The sequence below is a fragment of the Staurois parvus genome, unplaced genomic scaffold (assembly GCF_062004578.1).
Source record: "Staurois parvus isolate SC_StPar_1 unplaced genomic scaffold, SC_StPar_1.0 ptg000549l, whole genome shotgun sequence".
Lineage (NCBI taxonomy): Eukaryota > Metazoa > Chordata > Amphibia > Anura > Ranidae > Staurois > Staurois parvus.
The window spans coordinates 711,015-734,216 of record NW_028318345.1 but is presented as its reverse complement, the minus strand read 5'-3'; the positions used below and the strand labels follow the sequence as shown (position 1 = coordinate 734,216).

Below are 23,202 nucleotides of genomic sequence, written 5' to 3'. Positions count from 1 at the left end.
ACTATTATACAGGATTTCTATAGAGCCAACAGTTTGCGCAGCGCTTAACAATATAAGGGAGACAGCGCAGTTACAATACATTTCAGTACAGAAGGAATGTGAGGGCCCTGCTCTTGGAGCTTACAATCTCTAAAGGAAGGAGGAGGTGATACAAAAGGTGATGGCTGCAGGGGATGATCTGGTGAAGGTGATTCAAGTACAGTTCTTAGGTGAAGGTGGGGTAGGCTTCCCTGAAGAAGTGAGTTGTCAAAGATCGCCTAAAAGGCAGACAGGGTGGGGGCTGACCGGACAAACTGTGGTAGGGAGTTCCAGAGGATGGGAGAGGTTCTGGAGAAGTCCTGGAGGTGAGCGTGGGAGGAGGTGATGAGGGAGCTAGAGAGGAAGAATACATGCATAGAAATTCAGCCGATTGAGCAGGGACCAGCAGAATTTCGATCCATGTATGGGGACAGTGGTTTACCAATCAAGTTCTGTGCAACCAGCCTGTCGGATAAATGTCCTTCAATCAGTGCTGGTGGCTATAGCCGGCAGTGCTGATCGGTGTATTCTGACAGCAGGGAAGTCTCCCCACTGGCAGAACACAATAGCCCAGTGAGAGTGATTCCCCCATCCACATCGAATGTGTGCATGGCTGAACTAAAAAAAGAACTAATCATCAATGGGCTGCTTAGGAGCCATTTCAAAGTGGAATTACACAGCAACATGGACCGCAATTCCTGTGCAATTCACTGCAATGCTCTTTTCAGCCCATTCATTTGAATGTACTGAAATTGCACTGGATTGCCCCCAAAGCAGTGCATGCACTGCTTAAAAACGCACCGCAGTTGGACTGCATGGTACTGCAGTACCATGCTATCTGGAGCAGGTAAATGCACTGTTTTTGCGTTCTGCATTTGGCGTGTTGTTAGGAATACTTTGACTACTGCAGCAGATTGCGCACACACAGTGCTTCCTGCACCACGTTCTAATGTGAATGGGCCGTTTTTTCCTTTTCAGTCCACCAAGCAGATACTTGGAGGATGATTAATTAAAACTCCAGAATTAGTTGTGATCTGTTAAAGGGGTTAAAAAACCCAAAATAAACAAATGTAAATATTACAGCTCACCAATCCTTCAAGGCCCTGTTCACATAACGTGTAGCGGAAATGATCGTTCCGGATAGTGATTTTCACACGGTTCCACGTTTTACACATAGGGCGGCCCATTCACGTTTGTGGCCCAAAAGAAGCTCCTGCTCCTTTTTTGGGCGACAGGTTTAGTGCGATCTTTAAATGTGCGTTTTGCTGCACAATTCTGACACGCAATAATCAAGGCAGAATCGCACCGTGCTTGGAATGCCATTAAAAATAATGGTGCCCAAACCTGGTTTCTTTCCTCTTGTTATACACTGTAAAAACCAATAAAAACAACTTGAATATAAAAAAAAATAATGGCGCCCCAATGCGTGTTGTACATTTTGCAGCAATTTGGAGTCGCAAGCAGAATTGTGGCGATTCTGTCCGCAATTCCAAATTGCGTAATGTGAACGGGGTCTCAATGTTGTGGCTGCAATTGTTTTCTGTTTCAAGGCCCCCCCCCCCTTTATTTTAACCTGATCATCCAGCCAATAAACGCACTTCCTGTCTTAAGCCAGCCATACATGAATCGAAATGTGGCTTGTTCAGCTGGGACTAGATGAATTTCAATCCATGTGTGGTCAGGGTGGTTGAACAGAAATTGATCTACTGGTTGACTTCTGTACTAACAGCCTATTGGATTTTTGCCACTTGATCAGAATACAATAACTCAGCAGGGAGGATTAACCCATCCAAATCGAATGTGTGGACAGGGAATTTAGTCCTTTTTTTTAATCCAACCTGCAGGTTTAAAAAAACAAACAAAAAAAAACAAAAAACCTGATTCACATATGGGCTGTCCTAGGCTTGGTTCACACCTAAGCATTTTGTGATTCATTTTGCAGAAACGCACTAGAGTCCGTTTAACATGATTTCCTATGGGTGAAGTTCACATCTTTGCATTTCCAACTGGTGCGATTTTTAGAAAAGGACCTTTTTAAACGCAAAAGTGGGTTTTGGTTCAATAGACTCCAATGGAGATGCTGCAGAAATGCATCTAGTAGCAATTGATCTACTAATTGACTTCTTTACTACCAGCCAGCTGGATTTTTGCTAGTGGTGCACTGAAATGAAAATTCTGGTGCCGAAAACGAAAATTCACAATGCACTTGGCTGAAAACCGAAACGCGCAGTTTTTAAAAAGGAATATTTTTTTGGGAAAAAAAATACACTTTGATTAAAAAAAAAAAACAACAACATATACATATACCCCAATTGCTTTGTAAAATATGAAAGAGGATGTTACGGCGATACCCAACATGTCATGCTTTAAAATTGCGCAAGCTCATGGAATGGTGAGAAACTGCGGTACTTAAAAGTCTCCATGGGTGATGCTTTAAAAATTTCTACAGGTTAGCAATGTAAAGTTACAAAGGAGGTCTAGTGCTAGAATTATTGATCTTGCTCTGACGTTTGTAGTGGTACCTCACGTGTGTGGTCTGAACACCGTTTACATATGTGGGCATGGCCTACGTATGCGTTCACCACTACATGCGAGCACGGGGGGACGGAGGGCACTTTAAACTTTTTTTTCCATTTATTTAATTTTTTTTTGCACTGTCCCTTTAAAAAAAAAAAATGTATTCACATCACAAGAAATGCATGCATCCCTGTGATAGAAATAATTAGTGAGAGGTCCTCTTTATGGAGAGATATGGGGTCAATAAGACCCCACATCTCTCCTCTGCAATGTAAAGCATTGGACCAAAAAAAAAAAAACATTGATCTAGTGCTAAAAAAACAAAAATTGAACCGCAAGTGACACTGCTCCGGTCCTCCAAGGGCATGGAGATGAGTGGCAGCCATCTTTCCTTCACTCATCTCTATTCCCAGCACTGGGATCGATGGTTTTTCAGGTAAGGCTGAGAACTACCGAACGGCAGGTGGTGGGGGTGGCGGCGAGGGGCGGGGTTTTTTCGGCACCTGTATCAGTGCTTTTTCTTTCATTTCGGCTAACGGCTGAAAGGGGTGTTTTTGGCCGAAACGTTTTGGCCACCGAAATTTTGGTGCATCCCTAATTTTTGCCATTTGATCAGAGTACAACAACTCAGAGGAAGATTAACCCATCCACATCAAATGTGTGGATAGGGAAGTGAGTCTGTTTTTTTTTCATCCAACTTGCAGGTTTAAAAAAACACTTAAAAAAAACTTGATTCACATATGGGCTGTCCTAGGCTAGGTTCACACCTAAGCATTTTGCAATGAGTTTTGCAGAAACGCACTAGAGTCCATTTAACATGATTTCCTATGGGTGAAGTTCACATCTCCGCATTTTCAACCAGTATTGAAACCAAAACGGTGTGTTTTGGTTCAACAGACTTCAATGGAAATGCTGCAAAAACACATGCAGTGCATTTTTTATGCGTTTTGCGTTTGTAGTCTGCCTAGCAACAAGTTGGCTGAAAAAAAAAAAAAAGATCCCACAAAAACGCAAAATGAATAAAAAAAAATGAGTCAAAAACACGTGTGCAAAAACGCACTACAGAAACAGATCAAACACAAACTGCATAGGTGTGAACATAGCCCAAAGCTAGCTATCCACGTAAAGATTTTTGTCCGGGAATTTTCGTTTCAAGAATATTCTTTTTATTTTCTATTCGTTCTTGGGGTCAAATCAAATGTTCGTTTTATAAGGCATTGATGGGAAAATTCAACGGAACAGGAAGGAAAACTTTTCTTGGTCAAATGAATTTTCAGCCAATGTACATGGTTATCGTTCATAAATTACATTCATTTTAAAATCGAATATTAAAAGCAAAAGACAATTTTTTAATGACATTCGTTCATTCATTGAATGTTCAAAGAATTTTTGGATGACTTTTCTTAAGAACATTCTCGTCCAAAAATTTACATGTGTATGGCCAACTTAAGGGTGTTTCCACTCTGGATGGAGGAGCAACAGAAGCACCTTTGGACAGCAGCCTTGTCAGTATGAATGCGACAGCAGGGATAATTTTTGCCATGCTGTGGAAACAAAGCATCATGGCCACAGCATATGTACCCCCCCCCCCCCTCCACTACCTTTGTGCATATTTACCACCCCACAAACACAAGTGTAAACAAGGCATTAGGCTTAAGCTGGGAACAGTTATCTCCACTCTGAGCTATTGTCTCCTGACAGGGGGACTGCCCACCGCCAGGGCACTCTGGTCAGCGCTCGCTACCATTGGTTGAGCACGCTGATTGCATGCCGATCGGCTGCTAGTTTTTCAGCAAATTAGTTCAACAGAAGCCAGTTGTGAGATCAGCTTCTGTCAAACAAGGACCAGATGGGCTGAATTTTGCCCGGTGTCTACTGTACAGGACTTTAGTTTACATTTGCAGTTAGGGGCAGTAAAAGAAGGTAGTTGAGGCATGATTTTTACTGCCCTTGAAGCTGCAGGTGTGCAGCCAGATGGGTTTATACACATGCCAAAGTTGTGATGCTTTGTTTCACAACACAAATGATACCCCTGGACACGTTGTGGTAGTACTGCCCGCAAATATAACCCAATCAAGTGAATGGGGCTGTTCTGCAATCACAAGACGAAAAGCTAGGCTTGCGGTTGAAGCATGGTATTCCCATTCAAAAATGGCAGTTAAAGTGGTAGTAAAGTCTGCGTTTTCACATGTACCTACAGGTAAGCCTATCATAAGGATTGCCTGTAGGTAGTGAATATCTCCTGAACGTGCACGTTTCACATTTGTAGCAGCCGGCGACATCACTGGCACATGCGCACTCTCAATGGACAGAACACTTGATTGTGCCGTACTTTCAGAGCACTGTGTCACAATCGGGACTCCTGTGTGCACGTGTGGGAGTGATGTCACTGCGACTCGGCCATTCCAACAGCCAGAGTGTTCATACCTGGAAGGAAGCCCGGGTGAAAATGGAAGTCCTGTCAGCAGTGACAGAGTGCCGATGGAGGATCTACTTTACAGGTAAGTCTCAGAATATGCTAGTATGCAGTGCATAGCACACCGTGACATTAAAGCAATATTAAAGGTGTTTTTTTTTCTAAATAACAAACATGTTATACGTGGTTTTGCACAGAGCACCCCCGATCTTCCTCTTCCCGGGTGCCCTGCCTGGCGCACCTTGTTCCTCCCTCCTGCCAAAGCAAGCAGCTTGCCATGGGGGCACCTGAGCAGGCTTGCTCCAGAGCCACTGCTCTGCCTGTCCATTTATGCAGGCCATACATGGTTCGAATTCCGAACGGTTTTTCATCGAAATGTTCGTTCTGTAATCCGATGGTGCCACCAATGATTTTCGAAAATCGGTCATTTTTCACAAATTTTTCCAGCATGCCCAATAAACAAAATGGGGAGGAACCACGAAAATCCATTGCCCCACTAACAGAGCGAAAATCGGTCGATTATTCTTAGGTCCGATTTTCGTACGAAAATAATTCGGAATTTGAACCATGTATGGCTGGCATTACACATACAGCCATGGCTCTGCCACGCCCCTCTCTCTCCTCATTGGCTCACTGGCTGTGATTGACAGCAGCGGGAGCCAATGGCTGTCTCAGCCAGTGAGGGGGGAGAGTCCCCAGAGAGCTGAGGCTCTCATGTACATCACTGGATCACAATGGGGCTTGAGTATTAGGGGGATGCTGCACATGGAAGGTTTTTTACCTTCCTGCATAGAACCTGGAGCCTTTACAACCATTTTAACCTGCAGGGTTTTTGTTTGTTTTCTTGTTTTTTAAAGAGACTTTACTACCACTTTAACCTGCAGGTTTTTGTTTGTTTGTTTGTTTAAAGAGACTTTACAACCACTTTAACCTGCAGGTTTTTGTTTGTTTGTTTCTTTAAAGAAACTTTACTACCACTTTAAAGGGAATAGGGCATCGTTGCAGCCTGAATGTCTGTCAGCCATACTTGCACTGCTCTTTGAAAAGCAATCCACTGTGGATCGCTCTTCAATGAGCAATGCATTAGCCTTTACTGATATCATCAAGGAAAAAAGCCTGAAAAAGAAAACCAATGCAGCCACTACTTTTAAAGTGGTACTAAACCCAGGACCCTGCAGTCAATCTATCTGGTCCCTTACAGTACACAGAACATGTGAATGCAATTATTTTAACAACTATAAACTGTTAAATACCTTTTCTCATCAGCAGCTAGAGCAGTCTTGTGATGTCTATCAGTGTCCAGCTGAGCACTGGTTAAAGCTTGTAGAAGGAGTTTTCATTCTCCTCTGACTGTCCTGTGAGGCTGCATGACCCCTGACACTCTGGGTCCTTTCACACGAGTGTTCTGTTTTTTATCAGTTCAGTCACATTTTTTCAAAGAAAAAACAGATCAGTTTAAATCGGTTTTTGTCATCAGTTTCTCGTCAGTTTTTGCATTTTTTCACATGCTTTACCAATGCAAAAAGATGCAAAAAACAGACCGTATGTCTGTTTACATCTGTTTATGTCTGTTTATCAGTGTCCTGCTGAGCACTGGTTAAAGCTTGTAGGAGGAGTTTTCATTCTTCTCTGACTGTCCTATGAGGCTGCATGACCCCTGACCCTCTGGGTCCTTTCACATGGGCGTTCCATTTTTTTCATCAGTTCGGTCACATTTTTTCAAAGAAAAAAAACGGATCAGTTTACATCGGTATTTCATCAGTTTTTACATCTTTTACCAGTGTAAAAATAGATGCAAAAATGGACCGAATTTACATTTGTTTTTGGTTTTTTTTTTTAATAGAAGAAAAATAGGGTTTTCTTCTGTTAAAAAAAAACGGATGCGGACATTAACAAATGTACACAGATGATCATCCATTTATATCCGCTAGTCCACAGAAATACATGGGTGTCCATTTTTCACCTGTAATTGAACAGATAAAAAACGGACCCACAGAACGCCCATGTGAAAGGACCCTTACCAAGCAATTGAATAGGTGTACCTAATAAAAGTGGCCAGTGAGTGTACACTAAACTGAGCATGTGCAGAGTAACTCCTAGAGCTCTGTTCTATCAGCAGATGGACTGGGGGCAGTAGAAGGAGGATGATCAGAGAAGACAGGATCAAACAGCGTTTTTACACAATGCAGAGGCACTGTTGAACCCTTAGGTTCAACAGTGAGTATAACAATACAGACTGATTTGACTGCTGAGGGTTTAGTAATGAGTAAAGTGTTTTATTTTTGTTTTTGGAGTGAATAGTTGTTTAGTATATGTGAGCGATAGGATGACACATGCCAAGGCAGAATCCAGAATGGTAAAGAAGTGGTGTTCCTAGGATCCTGAGGATCTCTCTTGTCCTGAGTGTCAGTATGGTGTCACAGGAGCTACACAAAGTCCCTGCTCAGCAGTCCAGGCCATGGAGAGAGCAGTGCATTATAGATGAGGACACACTGCACTGCAGCAGATCCCTGTAGTAAGAGGGATCATAGGGAGCAGGCACCTCCCCCCTCATCAGGTCACATCACACTATATTGAAGTTTCAGCCACTTCCAGCAAGTTGTCCTCCCCCCCTCCTGCTCCTAAGGTATGCTCACATGACTCCTCCACGAATACCTGCAGCCAGGGGACTGTCACCTAACACCCCCCACCACCACCAATCAGCTTACCCCGAACCAGGCTGACAGATCCTTGCCATGGCTGGCCGCCTGATGATGAAATAACCTGTCTCCTCGGATGGGCATCGCGGCTCCTCTCTGCTTCCTCACTCCAGCTGTCACACGTGTGTCCCTTTAAGAGCGATCTGCCCGTGTATGTATGCTCCGATCGGACGATCACTTTACTTTGTGTGCTGCCATCATCAACCTGCCCGTGCACACCGTCTGATCCCTCCTAGACCAAGTGTGAACTCCCCCGGGGCAGCTTCCAGCGGGCCTCTACCACCAGCACTCCCACAGGGAGGGGGGAATGTTTTCTGAGTTGGAGAAAGTCCCTCAATTCTCCTATGTACTCCGGAATCCAGTGCTGATCAAAGGCTGGGCTCAGCAAATACAGAAGATGGCTCTGTTTTCCTGTGTATTCAGCCGGCTACGGAGGACTGACTGCTATTGTACAGACAGTGCTCCCCTCCCGGGAGGAATGGTACAGGCCAAGTGCTGCAACTCCAAGCTTGAAGTTTGGAATCAGATGAGGAGGAGGAGGAGGGGGTGACACCCTGTGGTGTCCTGAGACCAGGAGAAGTCACCATTCATCATCACTGCTCACTGGTGTGTGCCATTCACTGCCCTGGGCAGGAAGACATTGTCAGAGCGCTGGAAACACGGAGAGTCATTGCAATTCATTGTTCTTTATGTGCTTCTCATCTGATCAAGCAGAGACGGAGGATTCATTAAACTACACTTAGAGGACCCTTCACACCGGCGTTCCGTTTTTTATTATTTCCAAGAAAAAAACGGATCAGTTCACATCATTTTTTCATCAGTTTACATCCGTTTTTGTCCCTTTATATACTTTTTACATCCGTTTTTGTCCCTTTATATACTTTTTTGTCCGTTTGCATCCGTTTTTGTCCCTTTATATACTTTTTTTTGTCCGTTTGCATCCGTTTTTGTCCCTTTATATACTTTTTTGTCCCTTTTATATACTTTTTTTGTCCGTTTGCATCCGTTTTTGTCCCTTTATATACTTTTTTTTTGTCCGTTTACATCCATTTTTGTCCCTTTATATACTTTTTGTCCTTTTACATCCGTTTTTGTCCGTTTACATCCGTTTTTGTCCCTTTATATACTTTTTTTGTCCGTTTACATCCGTTTTTGTCCCTTTATATACTTTTTTTGTCCGTTTACATCCGTTTTTGTCCCTTTATATACTTTTTGTCCTTTTACATCCGTTTTTGTCCCTTTATATACTTTTTGTCCTTTTACATCCGTTTTTGTCCCTTTATATACTTTTTGTCCTTTTACATCCGTTTTTGTCCCTTTATATACTTTTTTGTCCATTTGCATCCGTTTTTGTCCCTTTATATACTATTTTGTCCATTTGCATCCGTTTTTGTCCCTTTATATACTTTTTTTTGTCCGTTTACATCCATTTTTGTCCCTTTATATACTTTTTGTCCTTTTACATCCGTTTTAGTCCCTTTATATACTTTTTTTGTCCGTTTACATCCGTTTTTGTCCCTTTATATACTTTTTTGTCCGTTTACATACGTTTTTGTCCCTTTATATACATTTTTTTGTCCGTTTACATTCGTTTTTGTCCCTTTATATACTTTTTTTGTCCATTTACATCCGTTTTTGTCCCTTTTTATATACTTTTTTTTCCATTTACATCCTTTTTTGTCCCTTTTTATATACTTTTTTTGTCCATTTACATCCTTTTTTGTCCCTTTTTATATACTTTTTTTGTCCATTTACATCTGTTTTTTTCCCTTTATATACTTTTTTTGTCCATTTACATCTGTTTTTGTCCCTTTATATACTTTTTTGTCTGTTTACTTCTGTTTTGTCAGTTTACATCCATTTTTCTTCCTTTTTTTTTAATGGAAGAAAAATAGGCCCCTTTCACACAGGCGTTCGGGTTTTTTTTATCAGTTCAATCACGATTTTGCAAGAAAAAATGGATCAGTTCACATAAATTTTTCATCAATTGACATCAGTTTTCATTATTTTCATCAGTTTACATCTGTTTTTCATCCGTTTACATCTGTTTTTTTGTCCATTTTTCATCCGTTTTCATCTGATTTTTGTCCATTTACATCTGCTTTTTATCCATTTATATCTTTTTGTTGTCCATTTCCTCCGTTTTGTCTGTTTACATCCATTTTTTGTCCATTCTGGTTTTTTTACCGGAAGAAAAATGGGCCCCTTTCACACAGATGTTCCTTTTTTTTCACCAGTTCAGTGACGTTTTTTTCAAGAAAAAATGGATCAGTTCACAGCAGTTTTTCATCAGTTTACCATCAATTTAAATCCATTTTTCATCCATTTTCATCAGTTTTCATCCATTTTCATCAGTTTACATCTTTTTCATCTGTTTTTTGTCAGTTTGCATCAGATTTTTGTCCATTTATATCCATTTTTGTCCATTTACATCCGTTTTTGTCCATTTACATCCGTTTTGTCTGTTTACATCAATTTTTCGTCCATTCTGTTATTTTTATCAGAAGCAAAATAGGCCCCTTTCACACGGGCGTTGTTTTTTTCATCAGTTCAGTCACATTTTCTCCAAGAAAAAACGGATCAGTTCACATCAGTTTTTGATCAATTTATGTCAGTTGTTCATCAGTTTACATCAGTTTTTCATCTGTTTTTCATCAGTTTACATCTGATTTTCGTCCATTTACATCCATTTTTGTCCATTTATATCCTTTTTTTGTCCATTTACATCCGTTTTGTTCGTTCACATCCGTTTTTTGTCTGTTTACATTAGTTTCTGGTGCATTCCGTATTTTTTTAACGAAAGAAAAATAGGCCCCTTTCACATGGGCATTCCGTTTTTTTCATCAGTTCAATCACGTTTTTTCCAAGAAAAAACGGATCAGTTCACATCAGTTTTTCATCAGGTTACATCAGTTTTTCATCACTTTATGTCTGTTTTTCATCAGTTTACATCCATTTTTCATTCGTTTTTTGTCTGTTTTCGTCAGTTTACATCCATTTTTGTCTATTTTCATCTGTTTTTCGTCCATTGACATCTGTTTTTGTCCATTTATATCTGTTTTTTGACTGTTTACATCCGTTTTTTCTTCCATTTACATTCGTTTTTTCATCCATTTACATCCATTTTTCATTCATTCCAGGTTTTAACGGAAGAAATATAGGCCCCTTTGGGCTCTTTCAGATGGGACAGACCCGTTTAGCAGATCCGCTTGCTCAGCAGGTACCCAGAACTGCAAAATATAATATATATACGTAATTTTGTGTACCCGTGCTGCCCTGTAGCAGTATTTGTGCTATAGGGTGGCATGGAAGCAGTTAATTGTTTTTGCATTGGAGTCTGAAAAGCATTGCAGCTACAATCAGTGGGTCATGGTTGCAATGCTCAGGCTCCTGCAGTCTATTTCTTCTGCCCCAAGTCCAAACGGAGGTATACATAAGTATCCCTGATGAAGCACATTGATACAATGATTGGGAACTAACAGTTGTAAACCTGGGACTAGGTGGTGGCTGTAAGTATGTTTGACAGGGGTAAAAACATTGTATAGGCAGGTCACCTTCTAATATCGCTTAACTGTAAAGATGATTTTACTGTAAGGGTTCTTTCACATAAAGGGTCCGATCAGGTGCACCCATCAGTTTTTCAGGCAGACTTGATCAGATGGTCCAGTTTCCTTTATAAACAGGAAGGTGCAAATGGACTTGGGTCCAATTTCGTCCACTGAAAAAAAACCGCAAGAATCTGTCCCCTTCTGTCTATTATTATTATTATACAGGATTTATATAGCGCCAACAGTTTGCTCAGCGCTGTACATTATAAAGGTGGATTGGAACGGATTGAAGGGCAGTCAGGTGAAAACAGATAGCAGAGTCCATGTACACCCATCCACCCAAAGAGCAGATCGGCCTCTGTGTATGTCCACCCTGCACAAACTGAGCGGACACAGATGCGTCATACGTCCACTCTGCTCTCATCAGCTGACAGATCTCAATGGAGTCCATGTGAAAGGTGCCCTACAAATACATTCCTGGATGTTATGGTGTGCTGTTATTACCAAAGGTATTGGTAGGCTTTTTACTGTGGATACTACTGTGCTAGCAGGTTGCTCTGTATTACTCAAGTTCTTTGAAGTCCTGTGGAGTCTGAGCTATGACTGGTACCAGAGTGATCTGGATGTTTCTGCACCTTGTTCCAGTGCTTCTCCAGAGCATGCCATTACTTTCCCTGGGATATGAGACAAATGAACATGCCATTGCTTTCCCTGGGATATGAATCAGTTCAATGAATATAAGGAAGGGGCCCTCCTAAGTGGGGCAGCACAGTGGCTAAATGGTTAGCACTTCCACCTTGAGGTACTAGAGTAATTGACTTAAATCCCAACCTGCCTGGAGTTTACATATTCTCCCTGTGCACGTGTGGGCCTGGTCCAGGCACCCCCACACCCCAGAAACATGCTGGTAGGCCAAATGGATCCTGTCCAAATTGGCCATAGTATGCATTTGTATAAATGTAAGTTAGGGACCTTAGATTGTATGCCCCTTGAGGGTTAGGGACCACATCAGTGTACAAAATATATATATAAATGTAAAATCACTGCATAAATTGACAGCACTATTTAAGTACCTGTAATAAGTACATCTGTGATTCTGCCACTTTTTTTTTGTTATCCACATCTAAAAGGTGAGAACAAATTAGTCATTTTTTGAATGGTGTATCCTCCTATCTTTCTTCAAACTCAAAGTTTGTCATCTCACCATGAAACAGAATGGTGCTGACAGCAGGTGTGGTGCTGTAAGATGGATGGAGAATAGAACTAAATATACAGTATATGCAGCAATCAGCAGTCAAACCTTTAAAAGTCCTGGGTGTAGTGACACTGAGCACTGGCTTTCCGATGACATCTCCTCTAAATGTTTAGTATACAACAATGGCCTCATTGACATAGACGTATATAATAAAGGCATAAAATATGACTTGCATAAAAAACATGTTGTTTCCCCACGATCGCGGAGCCGCAGGTGAAGCATACAGCCAGTCATAGTTGTGAGTGGCTGTACACCCCTTTACTTGTATAAATGTTGATGTTTCTTTGCATCAGTGTTTACACACATACAGAACTGTTGTCCATGTGCTTGTAGCATTAAAGAGCCTCTGTTATTGGGGTTTTGCAGCCCTGTACAAGTCTATGGGAATGCAAAATCCTCTTGAAACAAGATAAATGCAGGTCAGAAGGAGATAAAATGCACCCACCAATAAATTTTGAATGATCTCAGAAGCATCTCAGATTAATGTCATTGACACAAGCCTAAAGCCCTATTCTGCCTTCTGTCAGGTTCTACCAGCTTTTGACTTCAGCCTCACCAAACTCTGCAGAACAACTCTTCTGAGGTCTCCTGATTGGTATGCCCATCGGAGCACTCCGTATTCAAGGCTTTCTTCTCACCACCCTAGGACTTTCCACATCCTCGCCACTGTCGCTCCCTATCATCAGTCCAGGGGTATTTGGGCTAGAGGAGAAAGGGAGTCCCTTCCATCACTTCAGTCTACAAACCAATACATGATTTGAGCACCTGGAGCTGTAATAGTAAGTTACGCCAGCATTACACCGGCATTTCATATTCCTGGTGTATATTGTATCACCTACTTATGTATCCTATTCTCTATGTATTTCGTCTTTTGTGTAAAATACCTGGTGATCCTTCCGGTCCCTCTGTTTTCAAACATAGTTCAAACTGACCACTAGACATGAGAGCACATTCCATCTTAGTTTGGTCAGTTTTCTGGCTGTGCTGGGATTATAGCCTGTCTGTTCTCTAATGACCAAAACTTGTGGCCCCATGAACAGCCATTTACTGGTAAGATCAGTGTAGGGCTGTTTTGTCCCTTTGCTGATGTGACCCCCCCATCTCTCCATCTCTCCAAGCCCTTTATGTAGCTGAGTACACAGGGTATGTGATTGCTTTAAAAAAAAAAAAAGGGTATTTATAATGTTTTTTTAAAAATACATACACAAACATTATGCCTTTCACTTCTATTTCAAACTGAATGGGTTGTTATACAAGGTGAGGGTTCTACACATATAGTTTAATTCATCCTCAGGGACACCAATACAGTGATCAGTGCTAATACAAAGCACTGACACTGTACTAGAGGCACTGGGCAGGAAGGGGTTAACATATGGGGTTATCAAAGGGTTAACTGTGTGCTGTGTGTGCTTTCAACTGTAAGCACACTGCTTTGTATAACTCTGCCATGCAGAGCCATACAAAGCAGTGTGCAGGAACTGACAGGGGAGAGAACTGTATTGTTTACATACAGTTCTCTTCCCCTTTGCTAATTTTCAGCGATCACCAGGTGCCAGCGAGTAATCACCTGCGGGGGCCCGGTGATTGACAGCTGAGGCCGTGAATGGCGGCGCAGGTAGGGCAGGTGTGCAGCTTGCGCACGCCCCCTACCCGGAACTGAAAAATCATGTATATATACACGTGATTTTGCGCACCCGTGCCGCCCTGTAGCAGTATTCCTGCTATAGGGCGGACAGGAAGTGGTTAAACTGTTCTCAGCCTAGAAAAAATATGAACCTACCACATCGAAGGACTGTAAGGTGCAATATATTATATTTTTGTTCTTGGGTATAGTTATCCTTTATTTGTGACTACTAGCTACTAATAGCTACAGTAGATTTGCCTAAATGGAAGCATTGCTAGTGAAGTTGCATAGTGTTGGCTCACTCACACCCTCACCAGGGCTCAAGGAACCATTCTCTCTTCTCTGCTCTGTGCTTAAAGTGGAGCCATACTCACCTCAGCTCCAGAGAAGCGGCATCCCCGAGCTCCCCACCCGGTCGCTGATGTCTTCGGGAGGTCGTCTTCTAGGTCTCCACTTTCTCGGCTAAGCACACCCTCCTGCTAGCATGTCTGAGATAAGGGCAGATGGATTCCAGGAAGTAAATGCTACATAAATAATCTGCACTTACTCAAGACTAGAAATGCTGAGAAAGTGATTTCTCAATAAAATTAAGCATAGAGACTTTGCTTTGAATATTAAAAATGATTTAAATTGTGTTTTTAGTTTGTGATGCTCAGATATACTTTAGTTCCATGGGCAATTTGCCTTCTAAAAAATAACATAAAAAAGATACGTATCTGCTGTATGCAGCAATATTGCACAGAGGCCGATCCCTTACCTCCTCTCAGGTAAGAGACCTTGGGAAAGTGTTTACTGCAGAGTTTCTCAACCACAGTTCCATGGAATCCTCAAGTTCCTCCAGGGGTTCCTTGAGCATATTCTGCCTCTCAGATAAACTCCCACTGACCATATTGATCTTTTTAGCTATCTATAAGGGAGTAATTCTTCCCAATGACCACAAGTGTAAGGGGCATTCTTCCCACTGACCATCACACTAATGTAGCATGAGTTGTAGATATAGTAATTTCTAGAAGGGGTTTCCCTGAGTCTGGAAAGTTATTTCAAGGGTTCCTTTGAGTTGAATAGATTAGGAAAGTCTGGTTTAGAGGGGTGTTTTTACTTTAATGCAGGAAATTTATTAAGGTAAAAAACCACCTAGACTTTAGAACCACTTTAAGCATTAGCTGTATTGTCAGTGTGCTATCACACAGGGGTGTATTTACCACAAGACAAACAAGGCATTTGCCTAGGGTGGCATTTTTCAGGGGGGGGCAGCACTGCCCCTTGGAAGAAGAGACACGTGTGGCATGGGATCTGGTGGGTTCCAAGAGAGGCTACAGGTTTCATGACGGTGCATACTCTCGTTCCTGGGGATGTCCAGAGCTGTGAATGTTAGTGTCTCTCTCTCTCTTGCCATGGGGGATGGTGGCTGGTGTATGAGAGGCAGTAGTAATGAAAGGCTCTCTTGGGTGGGGGGCTGGGGTGTTGTAGGTCAATGTCAGTCTTTCTCTGCAGGGGGGTGGGGGAATTTTTGTGTTGCCTAGGGCAACACAAAACCTAAATACACCACTGCTTTCACAGAGTAGTCCTTTTTCCCCTGTATGTTTTACCCTAGTGTTCTAAATTTGTAGCAGTAGCACTTTTAGCATGTGTACTTTGTGAGGCTAACACGTGAAGTTGTAGTCCTTTTTCCCCTGTAAGTTTTACCCTAGTGCTCTAAAGTTGTAGCAGTAGCACTTTTAGCATGTGTACTTTGTGAGGCTAACATATGAAGTTTACATATACATAGTCTTGAGAAATCCATTTATGTATTCAGGACAGCCTACAAAGGCTATTAGTTTCCTATTCTTCATAGTCTGGTTCAGTTTTAATCTTCCCCAATCTCTAGTTGATGATTTAGATGTCATGTACAGGCTGATTTGCTGAGAGTAGATTCCTCTGAAGCCTGTGTGCATTTCAAATATCCAATTATTATCCAATAAAATGTCTGTTTTTAAAAGTCCCACCAGACCGGATTGAGTGTGTGAAGTGATTGCAGACTGAGATGGAAATTACCTCTTTAGTGAATCAGCAGCTTAAATTCCAGAGGTCTTGCACAGGGAAAGCCTTGCTTTGCAGTGGATAATGCACTTCTGGATTAGTTTTGTAGATGCACTGCCTGTGGCTGCTTAACAATAATTGAGCCATAATAAAAAAATATCTGAAGGGATTGCATACATTTATGGGAGTACATTTATAGGATTAAGTGCTAGCGATTACCATTGCACTCAGAGACTTTTCTCTTTTTGTTCATTTAAGCAGCATTGCCCATTTTATAACCTCTTATATGAAATACTGTACACTGTAATAGTTCTGTATTTTTAGCTGTGCCCCAATTCCAGTTCTGCTGCCGTTAGTTAACCCATGTCCTGACTTGGCTGGAAACGGCAAAACTGTGTAGTGGATCACACTTGCAAAACTGATTATCCATCTTTGTTAAGCAAACCACATTACTTATGCAACCCGTAAATGATTCATTATTAGACGTGCACTATGGAAATTTTTGTTTTGTTTCATTTTGGATGCTTTGGCATATTCCTTATGTTGAACTGTTTTGTTTTAGGAATTTTTCGTTCAACCAGCGAATTGAAAAAAAAAGTTACTCGTTTTTCCCATCTACACATTCGATGTGGATCCTCCCCACTGAGCTACTGTATTCTGGCACCGGGGAGCCCTGCCAGCCCTGATCAAGCAGCAAAAATCCAACAGGGCGGTTATACAGAAGTCGATTTTCAATTAACCAAAATTCAATCCATGTATGGTCGGATAACGATTCTGTTTACAGCTAACAATAGGCATTAAGCTGGCCAGACATGATCAAAATTTGGCTGGTTAAGGAAGCGCTGGTCAAATTTCAATCCATGTATGGGCAGGCTAGTTATACAGAATTCAACACTACACTGGGGATCTACACCAGTTCCCGAACTGGTCAGCTACTAAGCATTTGGATCAATGCAATGATGCAGTTTACAACAAACAATAGCTCACTACTAGAAGTGACCTGTTGCTTCAGATGTACTCAGGGGGCTAAATCATCTTAAACTAACCTGATCTAGCCCCCTCATATTGATAAGTGTAGATACAAATTAATATAAAAATATATTAACCACAACCAATTAAATATTTGAAAAATATCAATGCCTACTTCCCATTAACCCCCAGGTTCAAATAGATGCATTGGATGGCGTGCCTCACATTATCACAAGTTCTCAGTTTGTGTAATGTCATTGAGTGTTCATGTGTTTGCAAGCATATGCAAACAGCGTTTTGTACTGATTCCCACCTGCTTAAAGCTGAATCAACTCTTTCTTGGCACTACACTTAAGATTTATGCAGATTCTTATTAACTGTGTGCAACGCAGAGTAACTTCAAAAGGGGAGAAAAAGCTCCCTAAATTCCTAAATTGAAAGGTGAACTTTGCCTTTTGGCTTCACTCTTCTGCTTCTTTATATAAACATTGCACTTGTGTACTATACTTGCTCTTTCACTATTATACTTTTGGGTAAATTCCAGGTATTTTGCTAATTTAAAAATAGTAGGAAAAAATGTCTGTATATTTTTTTTAATTATCACCTCTTTCTACCTAATTACAATCTAAAATATACAATCATGATTATTTTTACAAGTAAAAACTTATTTTTTCATGGGAGAATACAGTTCTCTGAACAATTGCTATATGAATTTTTTAGTAAAGAATAATTGATTTGAGGTTAAATGGTTATATATGAAGGGTTAATGAATTTGAAATATACAGTATCTATTTCCGGTTAGCCCAGGCTATTTAACAGATTGTTGATACTATTTAATTGTATGTATCTGTTGGCCTGACAAGGTATTCTTGCTGGCTCGAAACTGTTGCCACTACAATTTGATGTAACAATGTAATGGGTTCATTTCTTTGATTCAAGAAAAAGCTAGTGCTGCAACCTGTCTTCGATTTGTTATGTGGATTCAGGAATTGTCAGACTAATCTCTAGTGTGGGCACTACAGCTTATATAGTTATATACGTATGTGCTTTCTATCTTTTCTTCTAATATACAGATAGGTCCATATATATTTGGACACAGGCACAATTTTAGTTTTTTTTCAGCTATTTACCAAAACATATTCAAGCTATCTATAGTTATATAATGTATATGGGCTGAAAGTGCACACTCTCAGGTTTAATTGAGGGTATGTACATCCAAATTGGAGGAAGGGTTTAGGAATTACAGCTCTTAAGAGTAGCCATCCCCCCTTTTCAAGAGACCAAAGGTAATTGGACAATTGAATCAAAAGCTCTTTCATGGCCAGGTGTGGGCTACTCTTTCATTATTTCTTCATCAATTAAGTAGGTAAAAGGTCTGCAGTTTATTTTAAGTGTGGTATTTGCATTTGGAATCTATTGCTGTGAACCTACATCATGCGTTCAAAGGAGATGTCCATGCAAGTGAAACAGGCCATTGTAAGGCTTCAAAAATGAAACAAATCCATCAGAGAGATAGCAGCAACATTAGGAGTGGCCAAATCAACAGTTTGGTACATTCTGAGGAAAGAAGAATGCACTGGTGAGCTCAGCAACATAAAAAGGCATGGACGTCCACGGAAGACAACAGTGGAGGATGATCGCAGGATCCTCTCTATGGTAAAGAAAAACCCATTCACAACATCCAGACAAGTGAAGGACACTCTCCAGGAGGTGGGCGTATCAAAGTCTACAATCAAGAGAAGACTTCACGAGAGCAAATACAGAGGGTTCACCCCAAGGTGCAAACCATTCATAAGCCTGAAGAATAGAAAAGCCAGATTAGCCAAAAGACATTTAAAAAAGCCAGACCAGTTCTGGAAAAGCATTCTTTGGATGGATGAAACTAAGATTAATCTGTACCAGAATGACGGGAAGAAAAAAGTGTGGAGAAGGCTTGAAACAGCTCATGATCCAAAGCACACTACGTCATCTGTAAAACATGGTGGAGGCAGTGTGATGGCATGGGCATGCATGGCTTCCAATGGCCCTGGGTCATTGGTGTTTATTGATAATGTGACAGAAGACAGAAGCAGTCGGATGAATTCGTCAGTGTTTAGAGATATACTGTCAGGCCAGATTCAGCCAAATGCAGGAAAGTTGATTGGATGGCGCTTCACAGTACAGATGGACAATGATCCAAAACACACTGCAAATGCACCCAGGAGCTTTTGAGGGAAAGAAGTGGAATATTCTGCAATGGCCAAGTCAATCATCTGATCTCAGCCCAATTGATCATGCATTTCATTTGCTGAAGGCAAAACTAAAGGCAAAAAGACCCACAAACAAGAACAACTGAAGACAGCTGCAGTTAGAGCCTGGCAAAGCATCAGAAAGGAGGAAACCCAGTCTTTGGTAATGTCCATGGGTTATAGACTTCAGGCAGTCATTGCCAGTAAAGGATTCTCAACAAAATATTAAAAATTAACATTTTATTTATGATTATATTAATTTTGTCCAATTACATTTGAACCTCTGAAAATGGAGGGACTGTGTATAAAAATGGTTGCAGTTCCTAAAATTTGTACTTGATAATTATTAAACTGGAATTCAAAAAAATTTGCACTATGGGAGCATGTTTATCTTTCATGGCCATTGAGAATTTGTGAAGAAGTGAGGAGGCGATTGGGCACGTTGAGATTTGATTGTGAAAAAGCTATTTACAAGACATGCAGGGTAAGGTGCATGACTGAAAGGGAAGGGATTGAGCACGTCATTTTGGCTTTGCACACAGGTGGTAGATGAAGAATGGACACACGTATTGTGGATCTGATTCACGTTTAACAGTGAAATGCACAATTTTCACCTTTTAGAGGGTATGAGTATTTAGGGGAAGAGTGGTACACATTCTTTGCTTATTGCTGAGGAAGAGGCTAGTCCTCGAAACGCGTCAGACATTTTGGATGTCCATCATTCTCATCACCATTCAGAAACACAGTTAGAATTGGACAGAGCTGTCTCATATGATGTACTTATTTTCATGTACTTTTGTGAGTAGAATACCTTCTTTTAATTTAATAAACATATTTTTAAAGGTAATGCACAAAATCGGTGCGCCCTCTGTTTTGTTTTTCTCTATTAGTACTTTTGGACTCCCCAGTTCTTTGAGGGCAGCAAGGCGTGCATATTCCAAGACATTCATTGTGTGATCCCTATGACATACAGTCCATCCCTAAGCGCAGGAGTATTTGGGTTTTTCACTTTCAAATCCGATAAATGTGTCTGGGTTTGGTGGTTGCCAGGAGAAAAGTACTTGCCTGACTGCATTGTGTCAAGTGTAAAGTTCGATGGAGAGGGGATTATGGTGTGGGGTTGTTTTTCAGGAGTTACACTTGGCCCCTTAGTTCCTGTGAAGAGAGCTCTTAAGGCATCAGCATACCAACACATTTTGGACAATTTCATGCTCCCAACGTTGTTGGAACAGTTTGGGGATAGCCCCTTCCTGTTCCGACATGACTGTGCACCAGTGCACAAAGCAAGGTCCATAACAACATGGATGAGCAAGTGTGGGGTGGAGGAACTTGACTGGCCTGCCCAGAGTCCTGACCTCAACCTGATAGACCACCTTTGGGATGAATTAGGGTGGAGACTGCGAGCCAGGCCTTCTCATCTGACATCAGTGTCTGACCTGACAAATGTGCTTCTGGAAGAATGATCAAACATTCCCATAGACACATTCCTAAACCTTGTGGACAGCCTTCTCAGAAGAGTTGAAGCAATTATAGCTGCAAAGGGTGGAACAACTCAATATTGAACCCTACAGACTAAGAGTGGGATGCCATTAAAGTTTATGTGTGTAAAGGCAGGCGTCCCAATACTTTTGGCAATATAGTGTATGTAGCGTTACCCTCATGAGGGCTGATGTGTAATGAGTATCCCATAGCTTCCCTTTGCACAGCCAGGCAACAGGTTTTTCTTTCACACAGACTTGCATCCAAAGTCTTGGTTCTGTTATTTTATTAGGGGATTCAACTTGGATAGAGAAATAGAGATTATGGGATGTCCAGTTGGCTTGAATCCATGGAAGGGGGGGGGGGCACTTCCTTCTTATGTACAAAGACAGATCCTGGACCGTTCTTTTCCTGAAAGCTGTCAGTCGTTGCCGATCAGTAGCAGCTGCCCTTTATGGGCGTGGAACTAGCAGCCCCTGAAAATCAACTTAATTCTCGTGGCTACATGCACAGACATCTCCTCTCTCCCCTCCTAGAGCTGCTCCCAGCTCCACAGCCTGCAAGCACTAAAAGCCCTCCTGGCTTTTCAGAAAATCTCCTGGGTCAAGGATAAAGAAAGCTACTTAGAAAGCTTGCTATGTGTGGTAGTCTTTCCCCTTGTAGATCCCACAGACTGCTTCTGTACTCACACTGTCCTCTTTGCTCCCTGCTGCTCCAGGTCTTGATTCCATTCAATCCTTACTATTGAATGTATCTTCCTGAACCAGCCCAAGCCCAGCCTGGAGGCCAGACCCACCCAAACCTAAGAGACCCCTCCAAGTCACCGACAGTCTACCCACCACTCCATCTTCCACCTGACTCCTCTGTCAGCCTGACTCTCCCATTTTATAGGCCAGTCCACCATTCTACCAGGGCCTCCAAACCTGGGATTGGCTGGACCTCCAATGAGTATGCAGATCAAGTCTCCACCCCTTCCTGCTTACTGACTTCTGATTCTATGGTCCTCCAGAGTCAGGAGGAGGCGATAGAGCCACAACCTGTTGAGTCATCCAGCTGGCCTGTAATAACCCGATCTCCTTCACAGACTCATACAACTACCATGAGTCATACACAATGATTTTACCTATGATACACTGCACTATTCTAGTAGCACATATATATACCAGTTTCAAATTTTTTTGCTAGAATATTACTTAGAACCCGTACAAATTATACATTTTCTGAAAGCAGAGTCCCTGGAGAAATAAAATAGTGGCTCCTGCATTTTTTTTGAGCTGGACAATATTTGCGCAGCTGTTTATAAGATGCAAATTTTCAGAAAAAATACACTTACTGTAAAAGCACACAAATACAATGAGCCAGTGGAGGATATGCCTTGCTCCACAAGAAAGCTGATCTTTTTCCATGTTTCTAGTGGCCAAGCTCACGATAGCTCACTCATGGGAAAACACCTTCGGTCTTTATGTCAATTTATAGTTGTACGGTTGTTGCTGCTTTTACGTTATCTGTATGTATACCCTGGTCCCTGGACCCTGGACAACTGTATCTTTTATCATTGCACCATATTCTTGTCTCACTGAATGACTCTTTTTCTACTTTTGTACTTTGCACAACTAATAAAAAAGATTGAAAGTAAAAAGCACACAAACACATAACAATACATTTTTTGGTAGAGTATAAAAAATTACGTTGCGATAAATAAATAGATACAAAACATGTCAAGATTGTCCTGCAATCACTATTTACATATGTGTGCAGGACCTACATGCGCATTTGCATTTTGCACGTGAGCACATGAGGACGAGGCACTTTATTTTTTTATTATATTTTTAATTTTTTTTAACACATTTTCTTAATTATTTTATTTAACTTTTTAACTCTTTATTGAGACATTTCGGGTCTGTTGGACCCCTTCCAAATCCTATAAAAGTAATCACTATCACAAAAAAAAGTGATCACTTTTACATGGAAGATGGTCGCCGGCTTATATATAAGACCCAAGGGCTAGAAGCAGATAAAGACGAATTTTTAAAAACAGGATCTCCAAAAACATGCAATGGTCCATAAGGTGAACCTGTTGATTGGCTATGCAGGGATAAGAAACAAGTTCTCTTTAAAGAGGAGTTCCACCTGAAAAAATTAAATAAAAGTCAGCAGGTACAAAAACTGTAGCTGCTGACTTTTAAAATACAGACACATATTTGTCCCTTGGTCCAGCGGTGTCCTCACCACCACTGGTTGCACCAGCAGTCTTCTCTCCCTGGTGCCAGCATCTTCAGTGTGGGCACCCGGCTGTGGCAACTTACGGCTTCACAGCCGGGTACCCACTGTGCATGCGCAAGAAGTACTGCGCTTTGTGAATGGCTCCGTAGTCTTCTGGGACCTGTCATGTGTCCCAGAAGACTACGGGAAGGGAGGAAGGACAACTTC

General features: G+C 41.4%; 1 protein-coding gene across 2 annotated transcripts in view; it reads right to left on the bottom strand.

Moving 5' to 3' along the window:
* LOC149451053 (tight junction protein 2-like) overlaps window positions 1-23,202 on the bottom strand; it is a 164,865-nt gene that overhangs the window by 105,837 nt on the left and 35,826 nt on the right. The window contains exon 1 of one of the 2 annotated variants that reach the window (XM_089691047.1): window positions 7,660-8,105. The exons of the other annotated variant lie outside the window; for it this stretch is intronic. Within the exon in view, the coding sequence (XP_089547173.1) occupies window positions 7,660-7,734 (75 nt within the window). The 5' untranslated portion in view covers window positions 7,735-8,105. Of the gene's footprint in view, window positions 1-7,659; window positions 8,106-23,202 lie in introns of those variants that run through there. 2 annotated transcript variants of the gene reach the window in all.